The sequence below is a fragment of the Armigeres subalbatus genome, chromosome 2, assembly GCF_024139115.2.
Source record: "Armigeres subalbatus isolate Guangzhou_Male chromosome 2, GZ_Asu_2, whole genome shotgun sequence".
Lineage (NCBI taxonomy): Eukaryota > Metazoa > Arthropoda > Insecta > Diptera > Culicidae > Armigeres > Armigeres subalbatus.
Genome location: NC_085140.1, coordinates 178,586,333 through 178,607,668, shown reverse-complemented (window position 1 = coordinate 178,607,668; position 21,336 = coordinate 178,586,333). Strand labels below are relative to the sequence as shown.

Sequence of the window (21,336 nt, the reverse complement as noted above, 5' to 3'; positions counted from 1 at the left end):
TACACTCATTGCTCGGTACATTCCATCAGAATCTATACACTATTTCAGCATAATTGAAGAGAGTCGAGAGGATATTAAATGGGACAAACCATTTTTCTAATAAACTATGTCTGTCGGGGGCAATCACAGAATGTCAATTCTAATTATAATTTGAATTATGAAGCTGATTAAGTAACAAAACCTTTTTTGTAGGACCTCAAAATGGCTATCCGAGCTGCAGGAGAGCACAAACAGAGAATCACGATACACGTTACTATCGATGGATTGCGATTGAGAGATGAGAAAACAGGGTAAGTGCACGGATAACAAAAACTGATGAATATAATTAAACGTTAGTTTTTTCAACGTTGAGTTCATGTTTATTCTAGTGCTAAGTTTTGATTGATTTTGATTGATTTTGACCTAAAATAGTGTACTTTTAAAACATTCTAGAACGAATTGAAAACAATTACCAATTGGACTTCTTGATATTTTGTTGATTAGATTTTTTGAGCGAGGAAAAACAGATATCTTTGCTGAAAGTCTCGTAAATAAAGAAATTAGAAAAACACATATCTGTAACCAGACAACTCTGACCTAGAAGTAGGGGAATGAGCAATGTTTCAAACGATCGCACATTTTCCATAAGAATAAATTAATGAAAATCCAGCAAGCACGAGCCTATAGACTGTTCCAGAATTTAAAGATCTGAAAAATAGTCAGAAAATTGAAACTATGTAATGTTCCATGGAAATATCGATGCATCCTATAGATAATATTAATTTAATAAACGTGATTAGTGTTGTGCTGAATCATTATCAGACGATAACGATTGCAATTTTCATATGAAAATTTTCACGTGAAACAGATAGTTGTCGACAACTTCTCAAATTTTGTACTCAAACGATAATAAACACAAAATTTTCATTCAAACATTAATCTTTACTAATATCAGCTAATTGTCAACAGTCCGATTATATCTTCAATTTGGCATTATGGTTTCATGCTAGTAAGGAAAAGAGTTAAAATGTAACGGTAAATGCTTTAAATCAAGATATAATACTTAACGATTCATTATCGTTGGCTAGTTTTAAACACTTGAATAAAACGTAAGATCGAGGAAGAGTGTTGATTAATCTCGATTTTTGAAAATTGATTTTTCCATTCCGTGATTAGTATCTATCATGGATTGAGAATAACTCTCAGGACATGAGAACAAATATCGCAAACCTGATATAAAAGCCTACTAAGTTATGATGCAATAAAACACCTCGTTCTTGTTAAATTGACATTGATCATATTTTTCCGCACAGCTGTGTAAAACAAGTTTAAGACGGTGCTTTCCGCATGGCACTTTTATAGGAATGTATTAAGGAGTATCCCCTAATTAGTTTACACTGGATTCTGTTTTACACGATTTAAATTTTCTCAATTTTGCACTTTTCTTAAATGTTTTATTATGTGATTTTTCTTTGAATTATTTAGGATTTTTTGAAACATGTTGCATCGACTTTGAGAAATTGAAGTAACACGATAAAAATACGAGCGAAAAATCGTGTAAAACAGAATCCTGTGTAATATCGTGACAGCTGGTGTAAACCGTCTTTCGGATATGCTCTATGAATTTGATTCCTAAGGTACTTGTGCTTTTCAAACTTTCAAAGACTTCAGAACCGAATTTGTTCTTGTTGATCCAGGTGGACACAGAATCATTCTATGGACGCATCTACCTACCTAGACAGTGGACTCAAAAACATTTTCAATTTTTTGATATTTTTATTCGGTTCTACGCTTTGGACAAAATTTCAGTCAAATCAGTCAACGTTTGGGAGGTGCTAACTGTTGGATGTTGGGAGATTGTATGCAGAAACATAAAAAAAGTGATTTGAGAGACGCACAATTTACGATAAAGAACTATGATACTCATTCATCTGAAGAATATAATGGAAAACCGCGAGAAGATTCGAGTTTATTAGGCTTTATTAGCATTTTATTGAAGTGTTGTTGAATTTATTTACTTTTCTAGTGTACAAGAAACGAAATTAGCTCAACTACATTTCGTAGTAACTCCGATAAACACTAATCTTCTCGTGATTTTGAGCATAACATTCTGTATTTATTTCTGCAAAGGCTGATTGAGTATCATAGTTCTTCATCGAAATTCTGCCGTCTAACTGCAAATCAAAGCCCTCCTTAGCGTGCGGTAAAACGCGCGGCTACAAAGCAAGACCATGCTGAGGGTGGCTGGTCTGATTCCGGTGCCGGTCTAGGCAATTTCGTATATTTATACTCAAGATATTTTACTTAATTCAGGATGGACGGGGTAAGATTTGGATTTAGTATTCCAGCTGCTCATCCGGGCGTTTGGGTTGAGACGGTTTTATGGCGTCGTGCTCGATTTTGATTCAGTAGGGAGATTCCGATGGCCAGGGCTTCGTGGTACACAGAACAGAAAACAGAATCGAACATGAGAAAAAAACTGAGAAAGAGATACGGGCATTAGACTATGATATCAGCCGAGCAAAGAAAGGCATAGACGGACGTCATATTCCACATCGCGATCCCCAAAACACCTCTTATTTCCCTGTAGGGTGTTTACCCTCGCCCAAGGATCCAATAGTTGCTCTCTGAGGCGTCATTCTCGAGCAGAACCAAACTACGTGATCGATGTCATCGTAACTGGCTCCGCACCTACATAAGTTGCTATCGACAAGGTTTATTCTGTAGAGATGTGCGTTTAGATAGTAGATTGACATAAACCTTGACATCACGCGAAGAAGCCTCGACTCAAGTCCACCTCTGAACCACGCTCGCGCAGAAACTTTAGGAACTATAGAAAAAGCCACCGTCCAAGTTCGTTGTCTGACCAATTCATTTGCCAATTTTGAAGAGCTCTCGGACTAATGGGAAAAGCTCGTTGTCGAGATTTGTCTAGATAAACTTCACTCTCCTGTGCGCCAGCCACAGCGTGTCCGCTTTCTCATTCATAGATTAGAATGGGATGGGACCCATACAAAGGTAATCTTGAATGATCTTTCGGCCAAACTACGCATCTGCTTCTTATTTTGTAAGAAAGTAAGATGCGTGCCTAACTGGTTTCATCGACCGAGTGCCTCGATAGAACATATCCGAGAAGATGAAATAAGGTCTACGGGCTGATCGAAAATAATCCCAAAGCGAAGTTAATTGTGCCAGCTAGCAACATAAACCGAACACGGTTCCTGAAGTTTTCGGAAGGTAGTTGAATTTACATTGAAGACAAAGTCAGTGGATCTGTGACGAGAACCATCAGTGAAATATCTGTTGTTGCAATTAACATGTTCATATTTTCAGAAAATGGAGGAATAATTTGTCGAAGATGATCTGGATTCCTTGAATAGCGTGTATCATGGAGATCGGTTCAATGGAGGAACTGTCGTTGATGAATTTAACTCGAGGTGGATTATAACATGGAAGACAAAGATCTGACGATATGTAGTTGAGGTAGACCATCAGGAATCTTGACCGACGAATCAGTTCAAGCATATTATCGGAATTTTAGCAATACGTAACTGAACGAAGTAATACCGATGTGAAACATTTTAAATTAAATTGTTTGCATTATCGTAACCGGCCGATGGTGAGCGTAAATCAATGAAGCGTTGATTGAGCATAACATCTCACAAAACCCCTGGTGGGCGACCGGTGGTACCTTTTGCACATTCGCTTTTTGATCATCGATCTATGTGATACACTTCCTATCAGACTATATTAGCCACAGACAAACAGGTAATGCAATCGAATTTATTTTAATTTGGAAAAAATGGCAATTCATGTGGTGTCTTATTACATATTATTAACTAGTACTACTCAAATTAGGATATGCAAAACATTTCTTAAAAAACATACTGAAGCTCGTTTTTTGTCTGTGATTCTGCTGTTTACGATTTCAGATGCAACTGACTGCGTTACACTGATTAACAGTGTTTTATTCACTTTTTGTTTGTTATTACTCGCAGTCGTTTTCTTCACCCGTGCGGTATGCTACTTTGGCGCTGTTACTTACTGGGCCCTATACTGATTTAAATTGGATCAATTTCACTTGAGCGCGCGCTGTCCGTTTGATTATCCGAAGGCAACCAGTGTCAGTGTCCGTCTCCGAGTCTGTTTGCATAGTAGTCGCACATCACATCTGTAGCGAGTGCTAAAAATAGATCTTACCTGCAGTGCTTCCTGGCACATACGGTCTCCTCTGGCTTCGCCGACCTCCAGAATGCCAATAAGTTTGGCCTTGAAGCTCACTCCATCACCGAAGAACCGCCCGGGTTCGTTTCGATCTGCGGTACGAAAAATATAAAGATTTGATTAGTTCAAAGCCTTGACTCGACATTCCAAATTTATTTTGAGAACTGAGTTGAGAATGAAATAGAGAGAATTCCTTACTAGCGATCGATTTTCGATCTTGCTGATTTGTTCTTAGCATCATCACGATGAACTTGTTTATGGCGACCTTTCTTTATTGAAATGATGTCAAACACAACCCAATAGTAATCTTTGTATACGATCAACGAGTCTCGTTTTGCGTGTTTTCTACAAACCAGTATAATTGAAGCAATTCTACCAATGTACTATGACTTCTCACATAGAACGCAACACAAATTGTTGTCTTCCCTTAGTTAACTGAGATTTTCTGTGACTCTGCTTTTTTCGACTGTGCTGCACAGTCCGGACTTCTAGCAGAGAAGCGACTCGACGCAAGAACAGCTTTATGGTGTGGCGTCGTAGTCTCTGTTTTTCTCAGAGCTTCTTTTGGCTGTACAGAATTTTGCAATTTAACATCGACAATGACGAACTGCTAAACGATTCATTTTCCTCTCCATAGCCCCGTTCCCATTCTTGCTGAACGTTAACCATTGTGATTGTCTGTTGATGATGACAATGATATCAGGAATACGACTTTGATACGCTCGATAAATACCACAATTCCAAATATTTCAATGAATCTTCTCTTCACCGTCATGATTCGAAACTATTCATCAAGCGCTCTAAGCATTCTAGGCAAGCGTTAATGCCATTGTAAATTGACATTCGTATACTCATAATAGGCACAGCGCTTAAAATGGGTCATACACCGAAATCACTACTTTTTCCTGTGGTTAAATAAAGTTCTTCGATTTTCCACAGGTCAAAGTGGTCACTTTTCTGATTGAATCTCACCGACCGAAGTCGGCATAACACAGTCCCAGCTTCTAACTCCGTAGTCTGGGTTCAACACTCAATCAATGACTGACGTTTACGATTTGGTCGACTTGAATGGCAATCTAACAGCCAGCAAACAACCGTACGCTAGTGGTGAACATCGTATCAATCTAACAGAGATTCATTCAGTTCGACGCATACCAATTACGTGGATGTAGTTGTTGGTCACAGATATGTAGACCATGTGCTCATATGGTGTGGGTGGTGTATACCACTGCGTTATTTTGCTATCTGTCAAAAACCATTCATCCTGCTGGGTGAATCTGGTCCTTTTACGAGACAGTTGAAAGAATGTGTATCGATTTGTTTTGCTCCTTTATTGAACGTGAGCATTGGATAAGGGATATTTTCAATCAAATACAATCACAAAGTACGAATTTTATGCAAAATTTAATTTGAAATAACAGAACTTGTACTGTATATTGTCTCGTCCAAACATTTGGTGACTAGCAAACAACTCGTATGTTCCAATTTATTAACTTATTACTCATGCATGCCGTTTTGAGATAACGTTTTTCTCGTATTTATCCTGTGGCAATTGTCGCATTGAGTACTTATCATTAGACAATGCACGGTGTTTGTTGGGGGAACCTTTGTGATAAAAAAAATGAGCACCGTCAAAACTTTCACTGTGTGAAAGTATTGCTTTTTTCGATAAAAAAAAACTACCGAGGAGTCCCGAACAACTTATTTTATCTGGAACAGAACTTTAACGTTTGAAAACCTTTGTTTATTTATCACGTCCCCTTAAAAATTAGTTTCCCGGAATATTTTGATTCCAATTGTCATATAAAAACTAATTGCGAATTAAATACTTCGATATTACCAAGTTATAGTCTAAATAACTTGTTGAATGGAGATCAAGCAAACCGCTGAGACAGGCCTAGATGGGACTTTTCCTCTGCATTTTTTCCAGCACATGCTTAATTTGCAACTTGTTACGTGAATAAATAAGTTTAGTTAGTGTGACAAAATTATTAGAAATAATTAATCATGTTGAAACTGCTATCAACCGGTTCACAGAGGCACATGGGTCTCCCGTAACGGCTTTACAGAAAATCAAATTGACCGCAACTACGTCAGCCGAAAACGTAAACGGAGCCTTCTTGATGTACGGAATAAACGTAATGCCGATATCGCGTTTGATCATCACCTCCTCATCGGCGAAATATGCCTGCACAATGAGCGGATTCGTCGGCAGGAGGAGAGAGTTACCCGAGCAGCACAAGGCAGACAAAAATAGTTGCAGCAACTTGATTGGGACTGATTCTGGTCACATATGAGTTGCAGTAACTAATATGGAACATGTGTGCTGATAGGGTAGATGACGGTTCAACTCACGCTTACTGGAAGATACCACGATGAAACGGTCCTTCGCTGAAGAACTGTAGATTCGTGCTGCAGATATTCCGAAAGGTGGCAGCGTGGAAGACCAATGGACCGCCATCAAGAAAGCCTTTATCGCCCCCAGCGAGAATAATCTGAGTGAACTGCGCACCCAGAGAAATCAATGGATCACCGATGAGACCTGGAGAAAGATAGAGAAGGAAAGACGAGCCAAAGCCGCGATAGAGCGAACAAAAACCAGAGGAGTCAGAGTCTTAGCCGGTTAACGATACTCGGCTCTGGAGAAGGAAGTGAAACGCTCATGTCGACGGGACAAGTGAGCGTGGGAAGACTCTCTCGCCGACGATAGAGAGCAACCGGGGACATTAGAGGTTTAAGTGGGTTGAAGATGAATGCAACGATGCTTGTGAAAGACGCGACTGGTCAACTACCGACCTAACTGACTAGCTGAAGCCTTGATTCGAGTACTTCGAACAACTTTTTCAAGTGCCAGGCAGGCCACGCTTCAATACCGGCCAACCAATATCAGCCGAGATGATCAAAGCTGACTCCATGACTTCCGCTCAATTATTGATCATACTTCGACCATATTGTCACGATTCGCATAATTCTAGAGGAGGCACTTTTTTTTGTTTTCAATGAGTACGGAAAAGCTTTCAAACCGCCTCAATCACGAGAATATGTGACGCTCCCTGAGACCTACCTGAGACGCAATGAAGTTTCTGGGAAAATTATCGGCCTCATTGCACAGTAGGATCTTGTCCGACCCCACCCGGGTCGTAACTGGTGTGAGACAAGGATGTTTCCTATCACCGCTACTGTTCCTTATCGTAATCAACGAGATTCTGGTAGGTGCGATTGACCGTGCATCAAACCGCGGTCTGCTATGGCAGCCAATAATCATGGAGCACTTAAACCACATCGAATTGGTGGTTGACGTTGTATTCCTAAGCTCAACGGCCTTGTCGAGCGCTCCTCCTCGGTAGGTTTAGTCATCAACGTCAACCAAAACCAAATAGTTGGATGTGAATATGGCGACATTTTTCAGTTTCACAGTAGCCGGGCAATCAGTGGAGAATGTTGAAAGCTTCCAATATCTTGGTAGTCAAATAGCATCAGACGGCGATACCAAGATCGATCAAGAAAACGAGTTGTAGCTGGAAAAGCAAACAAACAAATGAACTTACCAAAATACAAATTCTTAATAATAAAGGGAAATCTGTGCTGCTATTGGTAAGTGTACTGTGTGTGTTTCTGAGGTGGTAGACGAATTTCGGGACCTCCATAGACTGCGTGCGACCGAGCGGAATGACAAAAACTGTTTGTGTACTAGAATACATTTATTGTTAAGTATTAACATATCAATTTTTGGCCAAAATGAGATTTTTATATCTAGACCAACATTTGAAAAGGGCGTGACAGCTAAAATTTATTTCTTCTCATTCTTCGTCTACATATAAAGCTATATATGTGGACGAAGAATCAGAAAGAATAAATTTTGACTGTTACGCCCTTTTCACGCGTCACGCCGAAAGCCATTTAAGCCGGCGGCGGCGTGAATCGGCGTGGCGATTTTTTTCATTGCGTTCGCTTTTAGGTTAATATTTTTTTTTTGCATTTTTTTCTGGATATTTCAAGGCATCACCGGGAGAATTTTTTGAATTTCTCCAAAAAAACCTTTTAGTTTTTTTTTTCAAATTACTTATTTGAGAATTTGTTTTCGGATTTTCCACGGGAACTACTTTGAAGTTTTCACGAGAATTTCTTTGGAATTTCAAGGGAAAGGTTTTTTGGAATTTACATGAAAAAATTCAAAGAAAATTGTTCTAAATTTCTGTTTCAGTTTAAAATATGCACGGAAAGATTTTTCGGAATTTCTTTTGATTGTTCTTCAAAATTTACACAGAAAATTCTTCGAAGTAATTGCGAGAAATTTTTCGGAATTTCGACGAAAAAAATTTTTTTTTTTTCTGGTTTAAAGAGGTTTTCAGCCTAAGGCTGGTTCACCTCTTGGAAATATATTAACAAAATATTATATTTTAGAATACATATTATTGATTTTAAGGAAACTAAGAACTTTTGCTTCTTCGGTAGGATCATTTTGCAAAATATTTCGTATACTTGACTGAAGATCTAAGTTGATTCTCGTTGCTTCAAACTGAGGACAGTTTGCCAGAAGATGTTCGACGGTTAAAGGTTCATTGCAGATTGGACAAACTGGTCTGGAAGCTGATGATACGCAGTGTGGATGGGTTATCCTGGTGTGTCCAACTCTCAAACGTGACAAAACTTGTTGTTCCTTATAGTCTTTACGATCGTTCCATCTTCCAGTGTCACCTTTGATTTTCCTTAGAAAAGCGTCTCGGTTGGAGTACCATTGTTGTTGCCATGTCCGGTGAACTGCATGTATAATTTGTCTGCGTGCATCAGCTCCGGGTGTTGGTAGATTCCACATTCTGGAGCTTCTGCCAAGGCACGCCAAACGGTCTGCGGCTTCGTTTCCAGTTATACCACAGTGTGCTGGTATCCAACATAAGATAGTATTTGCAGGGATTTCCGCTTCGATCTCTTGTATCAGCGGATGAGTTTGCCGTGATTTTTCTAAAACAGATAAAACACTCGCCGAGTCCGAAAGAATTATCGTTGGTAAGTTAGCGACATCGATGTTTTATAGCTTTTGAATCGCTGCAGCTTCACTAGAGAAAACGCAGAATTCGTTGAGGACCCTGCGTGCAATCTGAAGTGTGGAGCTGTGTATGCCAATCCCGACAATTCCATTCGCTTTGGATCCATCCGTGAATATTTTCAAGTGCGTTCTGTATTTTATTGATTTTGGAAATACGGAAATTTTAGAACGGATAGAAAACCAGGAGAGCAGGATCATCGCAGAGGCCTTCCACATAAAGATGATGGGAAACGATGCAACGGTGAACCTACAACGAGAATGCGGTGGAATTGACTCGGCGTACAACGCACTAGTGTGCAAAATCCGATCGTTACACAAACGAACAGCAACTCGGTAGACACGATGACGCACATGGTACAACACATAGAAAGGATTCGGTAGTATTAGACTCAGGGGGGTTAGTTATTGAACCACACTGGTGGCAAGTGAACGTTTTTCAATGTAAGTGGGAGAAAAGAAAATTGTAACCAATTTGAATATTTTAAACTAATTAATAAAATTTGATCACAGATCTGATGATGGCTGAATGGAGTAAGCCGAAACGTTATTAAAAAACGGAAATTTGTGTATTTTTCATCACCGATAAAAATCAACAAACCAGAAAATATAAATTTTTACGGTGACCGAAACCCCACCAAAAGTTCTGTATTTGGTATTCAACAAATTATTGAGAACTGCTGAGACTTTGGAGGGAGGATCTCCGGCTCGCACTAGATGCTTAATTGACCAGTCGACTTTTGGTCCCATATGATCCCATCGGCGATCTCCGATCCGATAAACTTCTGCTATCCGAGGGAAATCTATTTGAGCGTATTCTCTGACAAGTTTTATGGCTTGTTCTAGGACGAAGACGTTCTCGCAATCACCATGAGTTTTCTCCAAGTAGCTTATGGCCCTAGAAGCAGCAGCAGAGGTCAATACATAAGGGAAAGGAAGTAATCCGGCTTCAGTACACGTAGCAAGGCTGGGAGTGCTTGGAAGTAGTCCAGATGTAATCCGTATCATTTTATTGTAGATAGGGCTGAAAGCATTGATCATGTCTTTTGATGCTCTGACGGTAATTTCTAGTCCGTACAGTAGTTTGCTCAATACGATACTGCAACCCACGTTGTATAACAACTTGCGATTGTTCGTTTTTTGTCTACAATTAATAACTCTCAGCAACCGTGTTCTGCATTCTGCTTCTTTCTTCGTATAGGAAAAATGGGATTTGAAGCTGCATTTACGGTCGATTGTAATCCCAAGAATGCGTAATTCTTTTTTGTAGGGAATGGATTTTCCAGCGACGGTAATGGGGTTGTCCCACGGGTTGTGACGGTGCATACAGCAATGCGTGATCGAACATTTCTCAGCCGCCATAGTGAAACCATTCTGTTCTGCCCATTTATGAATGGATCTAACAGCAGCCTGCCATTTTCTTCTAATGAGTTTTGGTTTCTTCCCAACTACAACCAAAATGATGTCGTCAGCATAAATAAAGATGAATACTCCTTTTGGAAGATTGTCAAAAGCCGAGTTCATCGTTATTAAAGACGAAAAATTCTTCAGAACTCAAAATGGGGATTTCAACAAAAAAAATGTGGTAATGAGAACATGATTCGGAAATTCAATATGAAATTCTTTGAATTTTGCTCGCAATTTTTTTAAATTCATTTGTTAAATTATTCGGAATTTCCACGGGGAATTTTCCGAAAATTCTACTAAAACTTTAGAATTTCTACGTGAAATCAACTTCTCGGTATTTTATTTTATTTATTTATTTTATTTATTTATTTATTGGGAGCAGGGAAAAGCCCGCTTGAGTTGAACAATTAGAAATTCATTAGCTCTCACTCAAGCGGGCGCAAAACCTCCTCATCTTTTCTATGCATCAACAGATTACAATTAATATCCAAATGATACAATTCGGCTTAAAACTACATCCAACAATAAACTTAAATCTAGGCCTAGCTACTACTGATTGTCGTTTAGAAGGTGAGAAAAGTTCGTACGGAGAGTGTTACGAGATGAATGGAAATCGAATCCAATGGAGCAGTTATTGAATATACGGCACATGCTAGTAAATGGCTCATTGTGACCATAATTAGTTCGTGCACCATGAAGAAAGAGGAGAGAACGAGAGCGAAGATTCCTATGGCTAACATTGATATTTAGCATGGAAAGCAGTGGGGGACAGTCGATTCTCGATTGCAAGAGGTCTGCAATGAATATCGCCCGAGAAGTATTGCGACGGACTGTTAACAGCTCTTTTGAACAGCTTTGAACGTAAAATTTTACGGAGTTTTTGTTGTCTATAAGTTTTTTTTTTGTAATTCCACAAGAAATTATTAAATAGGAGGAAGGGTCATTTGACAAAACCTTCCAGCGGAAAGCCATTTGATCGAATTACGTGTTAAGCTGAAAGTCATCGACCCGAACTGAACTTTTGGACGAAACGGTTATTAAACCGAAAACGGTTTGGTTGAAAATTTCATTTGGCAAAAGCGTTTACCCTAACAGGTCATTTGGCCAAAATGGTAGTTTGACCGAATATGTCATCTGGCCGAAAATGCCATTCGGCTGAAATGGTTGATTGACAGAGAAGGCCATTTGGCAAAAAAAGACATTTGTTTGAATGAGTAATTCGGTCGAAAATTTTATTTGCTGAACGGGTGTTGGTGTCAGGCCATTAGACCGAAGACCATTTGGCCGAAGGACATAAGGCCGGTCATTAGGCTTCCGTTTTCTTTCTTCTTTCTCCCGTCTTCCTTCTTTCTACTTCCTTCTTCCTTTTTCCTTCTTTCTTCCTTCTTCCCTCTTCCGTATACCTTCTTTCTTCTTCCTTTTTCTTTCTTTCATTTTCTTCCTTCTTTCTCCCGTCTTCCTTCTTTCTTCTCCTTTCTTTCTTCTTCCTTCGTCTTTCTTACTTCTTCCTCCTTTTTTCTTCTTACTTCTTCCTAACTTCGCACTACTCACTTCTCACTCCCCAGTTCTCATTCGGTCTAATGGTCATTCGGCCTAATAACCATTCGCCCCAACGGCCTTCGGCCTAGTGACCCCTAATGACGAATCACGATTTGTTATTATTGTCCTATTTAATTCTGCTCAGTTACGGTTAAAAATGTCGACCCGTTTGGCCAAAGGACCATTTCGGCAAACGGCATTTTCTATTTGTCCCAACGACTTTTTCGACCAAATGACCAGTTCAAAACGATATTTTCGGACGCATGCCCATTTTTTTAATTGGTATGCCTATTTCGGCTAAACGACATTTTCGGCCAGAGAGGCTTCGGCTGAAAGATATATTCTGTCAAACACCTTTCGGCATTGTGAGCTCCGCCTATTCATCACTTCCCGTCGTTTGACCGAATGTCCCCTTGGCTGTTATTTTCGGTCAAATTTTCAGACAAATGGACAGACATTTGGTCGAAAATGCCGTGTGGTAGAAAGGATGTTTGTGCAGAAAGAGTCATTTGGTACATTTTCGGACTCTTTCTGCGAAACAATCAGTCGGCTAAACGACTTTTTCGGAAAAATGGTTAGTTTAGCCGAACGACACTTTCTGCCGAATATCCTTTTCGACCAAATGACCCTTTCTGACGAACGACCATTTCGACCATAGGAGCTATACGGACAACCGACTTTTTCAGCCAAAGGAACTATTCAGCGTATTTTTCTTTTGACCAAATGACATTTTCGGCCAATTGTGCGAAGCCAAATTACTTGTTCCGTCAAATTACATATTCGGACAAACAACTTTCGGTCATAAGGTACCCCGGGGCAAGTGAAAATACGGGGTAAGTGGGTACTATGGGTGCCGATTAATAGGTGAACGTTTTTAACGGTAACAATGTTCTAGAAAGATGAAGCAGAATTATCAACGAATTCGCCTGATACAAAAAAAATGAAATCAAAACCATTTGCGGCACCATATTGATGCTATTGTTTAATCATGACTTTAAACTACCGGCAAAATCTATTACTTTTATTTTAATTCAATGGATTTCCAACAAAATAGTCGTTTCTAAATTCATCATTGATGTGGAAAACGAATATTTTGAGCAATAAAATAATTGTGTGACATTAAAAACTATTTAAAAGTTTTGATTAAAGCCAAAATCTGCAATTTTCACTTTCCCTTGATTTTTAACATACATGGGGCAAGTGGGACATATTTGAACAACATTTTCGATAAAGCCATTTTACCTGTTTTTAGATTGTTGTCTAGTGAAGAATAACTTCGACACTCATATATCATTTGGATCTGAATCAAATGCAGTTGATATCGTTGGTTTAGTTGTTAAGAAGTAATGTACAGTTGATTTACCAAATGTGTATTTTACTTTCTGAAAATTATCTCCCTCATGGAAAAAAGCAATGGTTATAACTATGCATTTTTTTCCGTTTACAGTGCAAACAATCTATTTATCCTACAATAGATCAACAGGTTTTGTCTTGTGTTTTGTGATTTTTAAACTTCGCATCAGATTAACAGATAAATAAAGTGCTTAAGACATAAATTGGCCATTTCGTTCTATTACAAATTTACAACACCGCCTGAATAAAAACGTTCCTTTTGAAGTTCAGATTTATGTAATAATTTATGTTAAACAGAGAAACATTCATTCGAAAAGTGAACAAAGATTTGCTTATCTCTTCCATCTAGCACATTTGGTTAGAAAGTGAGCTAATGTAAAACCAGACAACAGACAATTAAACAGTAAACTGGCTGTTGTCTTGTTTTTATATCTGCTAACATTGTAATCCTTTTTTTTGCCAAAAACAAAGTCTGACAAGCAATAAAACTCAATCCATGATCTAAAATACTACGGCTCAGAAATTACATGAACATTATATCTACATTTCTCAAATTAGCTTCGTTCGACAGTATAGAGCAGAATAGGTCCCACTTGCCCCGTTTAAACGGGTAAGTGAATCCCACAGGTAAATTTATTTATGTCACTACCAATATTTTTGTAACTGAATAAATGGCTTACAACACGTCTACACTTCAACAACGGAAGCATATAATGATGTATCGGTGGTTAATGTCCTGAAATACCGTATTTTCTAAGTATGCGTTAGCGATTTTGCTGAACTAGCGTTTTTGTAGGTCCCACTTGCCCCGGGGTACCTTATGTGTTTCTGTCAAAACAATATTTCAAATGGGTTTCAGCCAATCAATATCGTTCAAAAATTATTTAGAATTTCCATTTAGAATTTCCAGTTGTTACGGAGAGCTTTCCAAAATACCGACAGAAATTTGTATGGAACTTCCAAGGAAACCATTTACACATATTTTCACGAAAAAATATCTGCAGTTGCAACGTGATGTTGTATGTACAAAGACTAATTAGTCTTTGGTATGTATATCTATCAGAAAATTCTATGAAATCTCCATTGAATCTTTGGAATTTTCACGAATAATTCTGTAGACTTATACAAATTTGAATCGGCGTGAAAAATTATAGATCAGCGGCGTGACAAATTTCAAACGGCGGCGCGCCGATGGAAAAATGTCAGCGGCGTGGCGCGGCGGCTCACACCTCACACACAGAGCCTGTCAAATAATCGCAATAGATAAAATGATTTGCCGCTAAATCGCCATATACCCCGTTCATGAGAATACATTCTTGCAGCGTCTCACAATCTTGAATGAAAATTTCACTTGACTGTTACTGACGCTAATGTCAGCCATTCGATGATTTGCTGAAACGCAATCTCAGCTTGTAATGAGCGCTTGTGATTTTGCTACCGGCGGCAACTTTCAGCTGTCGCCAAGCAATTACGAGCTGGTAAGGATGGTATCGGAGCTGAGCTAATTAAGATGGGCCCGGAAAAGCTGGCCACTTGCATGCACAAACTAATAGTCAGAATCTGAGAAACTGAATAGCTACTGGAGGAGTGGAAGTAAGGGTGTATATGCCCCATCTACAAGAAAGGTGACAAGCTGTAGTGTGCCTACAAAATGATATCCCAGATCATCTTCCGACGTATGTCACCATTAGTGAATGAGTTCGTGGGAAGTTATCAAGCCGGCTTCGTTGACGGCTGCTCGAGAACGTACCAGATCTTTACTGTTCGGCAAACCCTTCAAAAATTCCGTGAATACCAGGTCCCAACGCACCATCTGTTCGTTGATTTCAAGGCGGAATACGACAGTATAGACCGCGTAGAGCTATGGAAAATTATGGACGAGAACAGCTTCCCTGGGAAGCTTACCAGACTGATCAAAGCAACGGATGATGGTATGCAAATCTGTGTGAAGATTTCGGGCGAACACTCCAGTTCGTTCGAATCGTGCCGGGGACTAAGACAAGGTGATGGACTTTCGTGCCTGTTGTTCAACATTGCACTAGAAGGTGCCATGCAGAGTGCCGGGTGTAACAGCCGGGGTACGAATTTCAACAGATCCAGTCAATTTATTAGTTTCGCGGATGACATAGACATTGTCAGCCGAACCTTTGCAAAGGTGGAAAAACTGTACACCCGCCTGAAACGTGATTCATCACCTAAAGCCGGAAGGGTACGATGCGCAGGGCATGTTGCAAGAATGCCGGACAGCAATTCTGCAAAGATGATATTCGCTTCCGATCTGGCAAGAACGAGATAACGTGGAGCGCAGCGAGCGAGGTGACCAGGTACAAAACGGCTTGGCGAGCGTGGGGCGCATTCGACGATGGTGAGATGCGGCCTCGAACCGTGTATTGTGGCGTCAAATTGTTGATTCAGTGTTATCTGGTTAGATGTAAACTAAATAAATAAATAAATAAGCAATTATGATTTGCATTTTGAAGTAAATTCGTCTCAGCCAAGTAATATGATGATTTTGAAAAAAAAATAATTTTGTTTTCAATAGTGCGCCTCTCCATTCACAAACAGAAAAAGCCAAAATCAGAATCTTGAAAGAAAAAAAAAACTATACATGACTGCCCTGATGCCAATCGATGAATTGACACACGATATACACCTTCCATGCAAATACATTTTTCCAGTGTCTCCCTTCGACGAGCACTTGCGCTGCTACCAACGTCAAACGATAATGATTTGCACTTTGAAGAAAATGCCTTTACCCTGGTTTTGCTCGGGATCACTGGGATCAAACGAACAAAAACATGTATCCAGCGGACGCCAATGGTACCGGTCGTCGAAAAGGAGGGGGGCTCAGTCTCTCAGGTACAGGCAAACTGAGGTTCGGTTTTCGCTACCGTTTTCAGACCGCCAAGTATGCCGTTTCTGAGGGAACAAAAGCCATCATCAAGTACACCAGCTCCAAGTGAACGAGAACAAGAAAGTAGCTCCACTCAAAATGGTCTCTTACTTTCAGAGCCTCAGCTGCGCTCACAAAAGAGAGGGATTTTCGTACCGCGCACGCAGAAAATTACCGCCGAAACACGATAGACGCAATTCATGCGAACAAGCGCTTTTGTTGCTGCCAACTGTAACTTTCTGCCGTTGTCAAGCTGTTATGATTTGTACTTCCCGTAAGCTGCACGATTTTGATGTCTGTGCTTGTGATGCACATACGGGATTGGTTGGTTTACCTTCTGGCAAATTGATTCTGGCAAAAGGCCTTCTGGCAAATGACTTTCTGGCGAATGTCATACAATCGTTAAATATCGTTAGGTACTGCGATAATCCATCAAAAAGGTTAGTGAAAACAAAATAACTAAACATTGACTTTCAATGGTAAACAAAAAAGCGGTATGTTTTTACACTATAGTTATCAAATGAAATGCGTTTGAAGTTTCGATACATGGGTTTTCTATTGGCAATGTTTTTTTCATCGTGAAATCCGTTTAAAAATATATTCATCAAATAACATTTTACCTTATATTGCATCATGTTCAAATATATATAAATTTCTGTTACATGTCGCTAATAATTTAGAATAATAATATTTTTCACTTGTTTTGAGTTGTGGATATTAAAATGTGTTAGTAGAGCTTATTCGGCTGTCCAGCTAAATTTCTTACATCATGCTCTGAATTCCCACCTTTTTCAGTGCCAATACTTTTAGTTTAAATTTGACATTAGCACATGCGGGGAGGGGTTTTCCATATATGATTCTTCTCTTCTCGTTTCAGAGAGCAAGTAATGGCGCTTAAACCAAGGCTTATTTGCCAGGGCAAGACTAATACCTTGTCCCATCCCAGGAAGTTAAACATCTAGGAAAACGGAGTGACATAAATTTCTTAGCATGGTCACTCCCAACGTTTGAATAAACTTATCATATCATTTGCTTATGATGATATTCCAAAACTAAATTCCCTACCAACCATCCAACTCCTTGACATCTATGAGGGCGTCGGTGAGTCGCTGACCTCTCACTAAGTAGATGTCATATCATCATTTCCTTCCCTTCCCTAGTAACGGAGAAGATGGGCGTGGCCGGCAATGGTAGTTTTCATGCTTTATCATTTTGGACCTCCAATTGGGTTGCTATTAATTCCCAAATAGTAATCCATAAGCAGTTGGGGTAAGAAAGTTAAAGAATATACATGACAGCTATCAGTATGCAATCTACGAAATACTCCGTTACAACGCAACGCACATACGGGATTGGTTGGCTTACCGAATTTTGACAGTTCCTGGCGAAATACAAATTTGCAATAAATTAGCGCTTTTTTGTTTTTGTTTTTAATAGTTATGCAAAATCTTAAAGAGTTCGACGAACGATTGATACCAACATCTCCAAAATCGGTTGGAAAACGGCCGAAATATTATTTAATAGGGTTGAGAATAATTTGGGGAGCACTCCCTATTCCCGTCAGCAACGTTCATTACTCGAGCCCATTACAACCGAATTACTTGTTTTTTAGTACATGGTTAGTTTCTGTCGATATCTAGTGATGTACAAACAATCAAGCCATTTGGTTGTAAAGCGGTCGAGTTATTAACATTGCGGACGGGAATAGGGGGTGCTGCCCAAATGGTCCCGCTCCCTACTTCCTGACCACTTTTCGTGACAGTCTCAAATTTGAATCTAATTTTTTTTTTTGTTATGTTGTTTGAGAAACTAGGTACTTATATACACGCACTTTGAAGTACAATTATGCAGTACTACTTGCTGTTTTCGATTTGAAAGTGCCCCTGAGTTTTGGCCAATACTACACGCAAAAAAAAGCGTTCATGAATTCGTGAACTAACAAGTTCACGGTGTATTTTTTCGTGAACAACAGCCACGGATTCGAGAACACAGTCACGTTTTCTGGAACGTTCTGGAAAACGTGACTGGTGTTCCCGAATCCATGAATTAAATCACGGTGTATTTTTGCCTTTTCACGAATTAGGGAACGCTTTTTTTTGCGTGTATTGATCTGTATTGAAGAAATCGAAAGATTCGACGCCTATTTGACCTCCTGCTTATAAGGCAGAAGCGGTAGTCACTAGACCACCGAACTCGTCACTAGAACATTTTTATTTCAATAGGCACATTTAATAGATCTTACTCATGCCAACCCTGCTCTCATAAAAACCAAGCACGAAAGATCATCGTCCGTTCACGTTGCCTTGATTGATTGTGTCAGTTTGTCTGCAAATACGTATTCTTGCATTGGCTGCCACGTGCTGGTTTCAATTGGTTATGTATGCAGGCACTTTTACTCCGAAAAATCGTAGAATAGAAGTCCCACGCCCGTGTAGCGTGCCACTTTCGTGGTTTCGATTTTTAGTTCGTTCAAGGAGTTTTTACGGGTTAGAAATTTCGCTAACACCTTTCCGTAGGAGTGTCATTGCGCTCGTCATTCAATACAGAGCATTAATGCATCTGTATAAAAAGAATCCTGTTGTTCTTCATCAGGTAAACTATGTGTAACAACATTTAAAAAAATGCAAAAATAATGAAACACGAATTCAGTGTATACAAATCTCTTATTTGATAACTAGAATGAATCATAATTGTTGAGCGTTGGCTATAAGATTATTTCCATGATCAAAAATCCTATAATAGAATAATTCTGTTAGCCTTTTTAAGCCTACTATCAAGTTTTCGTTTTAAGAGCATACGAGACAAAGATAAAGATATTTTTTTGTTTTGAGTTTAAAAAACTCATTATACTCACATTTTAATGGGCTGGTCTTCTTCCTGAGGGTCTGCATTTTTCTATATTTTTGGTATACTAAGCTGTTGGTATCTATTCTGAATGGATTTCTATCTAGCCATATCACGAAAAAACTCACACTTATAATCTACCCGTGTGCAATTATTCAACTATATTAAAATTTTGTGCACTCCTTCAACATCATTCGACACTAGTCACATGTTATACTTCTATCATACACTTGATGTGATAATCTCGTACTCCTCGATAATTTTCGATTATCTCATCTGTGATGACACTTTCCGCTCGGTATCGGATGATTCAAACACTAGGCATCTCCTCACCGCACCATTTGAATGCTGTTGAAACGAAGAAAAAGAACACTTTCAATGCACATAATAACCCGCCCATCATTTTCACCCTCATCTGCTCTAATTTACTCCTACAGCTGTAGGCATTGGCTTCCGGGGGGGGGGCTACTTTTAATGTTTTCTCAGTTTCCTCATCGCACCCACATTACACTCAGCATTATCGATTCGCTAAGCTAACCCAAGCAGACACGACACAAATCCTCGCTCCAGAGGTAAAAATGGCACTTGGCTTCAATTATTCAAACACCACTTAGAGTCAGAGATGTTCAGAAAGTTTGAAAGATGTTCGTCGTCCTATCCGTACGCCCACAATGTCTCGCATGTTCTGGTTGCACATGAAGTCACACCGGTCGTCCGTAGAATGCGCTTATTTCGGCCGCATTCCCACCGACGACTGTAACGATGATAGTGATGACGACACAGACGATGATGTGATGGTTACCGGTATGTTCAAATATCGATTTTTCTTAGCCCCAAACCCGATGGGTGAAAACTTATTGCGAATTCCACAATTATTAGCAATGATGTTCAGTTATCACAACTTGTCGTTATCGAAACCAATATAGTAATTGCTGGTTTTGGTAATTCCAATTTTTCCACTTCGATTCTATAAAGGTCTTCTGCTGGAAGAATTCTCGGTGCATCATGATTTTAGAATCATGAAACTGCTCCCATGTTTTATATCCTCCAGACACTTCCACACCCAGCAAATTCTTCGTTATACGACTTCAAAATTGCACAATTCTACTATTTCCGGGTTTATCACAACATCCGCATTCGGCTTTTAACTAGTAACTAGACTAGCCCGTATAGTATACCTCTAATTGAGATTTTCAATCCGCAGTCAAAATAAGCACCTCTGCCATTTTTCATTGAATTTTTCCTTCAGACTGTGCGATATACGCGCGCGCTCCCCAATCGTACTACTGCCTGCACAAGACTGTGTGAGTGCACCGATGAAGATACCACTTGGGGGAAAAGCTCCATTGCCTGTGTACAAAGGAAAACTGACAGAAGGGTGAACTTTCCACCCTACTATCCATCTGTGCATTCATCCGAGGAAACAGCCACCTGCTCGGAGGAAAGCGTGTGTTGTGTGTTTTCGCACAAGGATGATTGAACCCTCTCGAAGATGTGCGAGGCAAATGATGTGCGTTTAATTTTGTATAGCCAATATTTTTTATGTATAAATTAGCAAATCCCTAGTCGTATTATAATTAGAAATTATCCTGCATAATGTTAGTTTTATATGGATTTTATTATTGAGTCGTTTGTACCTCTAATGTAGATAGTGAATTTTCTTAGCGATTTCCCCAACTTGACTGGTCAACTGGTTAGGTCGTGTTGTGGGCACCCTTTTGTTTTTACCCCTAACTTTGGCCCAAAGCTAGAAGAACAAGCTTACTAATATAATCATCATCATTTATTAGCTTCCATCAGTGGCATAACAAGAAAGTTGGCCAGGAGAGGGAGGTTTCTGAATTGTGTTTGATGAAACAATTTCAATGTTTCATCTTTGATACTGGCTATGAATTATATTCAACTTTGATTATACCTGACTTATATATTAATTAATAGTCCTTTAAATATAGTTGTGTCATTTAAAAAAAATAAATATTTGTTTTCCTCAAGAAATAGGGAAATTTATTAAAACTAATGTACTATGTCCTTTAAATGTAGTTGTGTCATTGAA

The 21,336-nt window shown here is 39.2% G+C and overlaps 1 protein-coding gene across 10 annotated transcripts in view; it reads right to left on the bottom strand.

Moving 5' to 3' along the window:
- LOC134211297 (protein disabled) overlaps positions 1 to 21,336 on the bottom strand; it is a 313,162-nt gene that overhangs the window by 24,267 nt on the left and 267,559 nt on the right. For 6 of the 10 annotated variants that reach the window (XM_062688025.1, XM_062688024.1, XM_062688026.1 and 3 more), the window contains exon 3: positions 4,180 to 4,295. In XM_062688025.1, coding sequence (XP_062544009.1) covers positions 4,180 to 4,200 — 21 coding nt within the window. In that variant the 5' untranslated portion in view covers positions 4,201 to 4,295. Of the gene's footprint in view, positions 1 to 4,179; positions 4,296 to 4,401; positions 5,226 to 19,293; positions 19,632 to 20,461; positions 20,565 to 21,336 lie in introns of those variants that run through there. The other 4 variants (XM_062688021.1, XM_062688023.1, XM_062688022.1 and 1 more) reach the window with 3 other exon arrangements.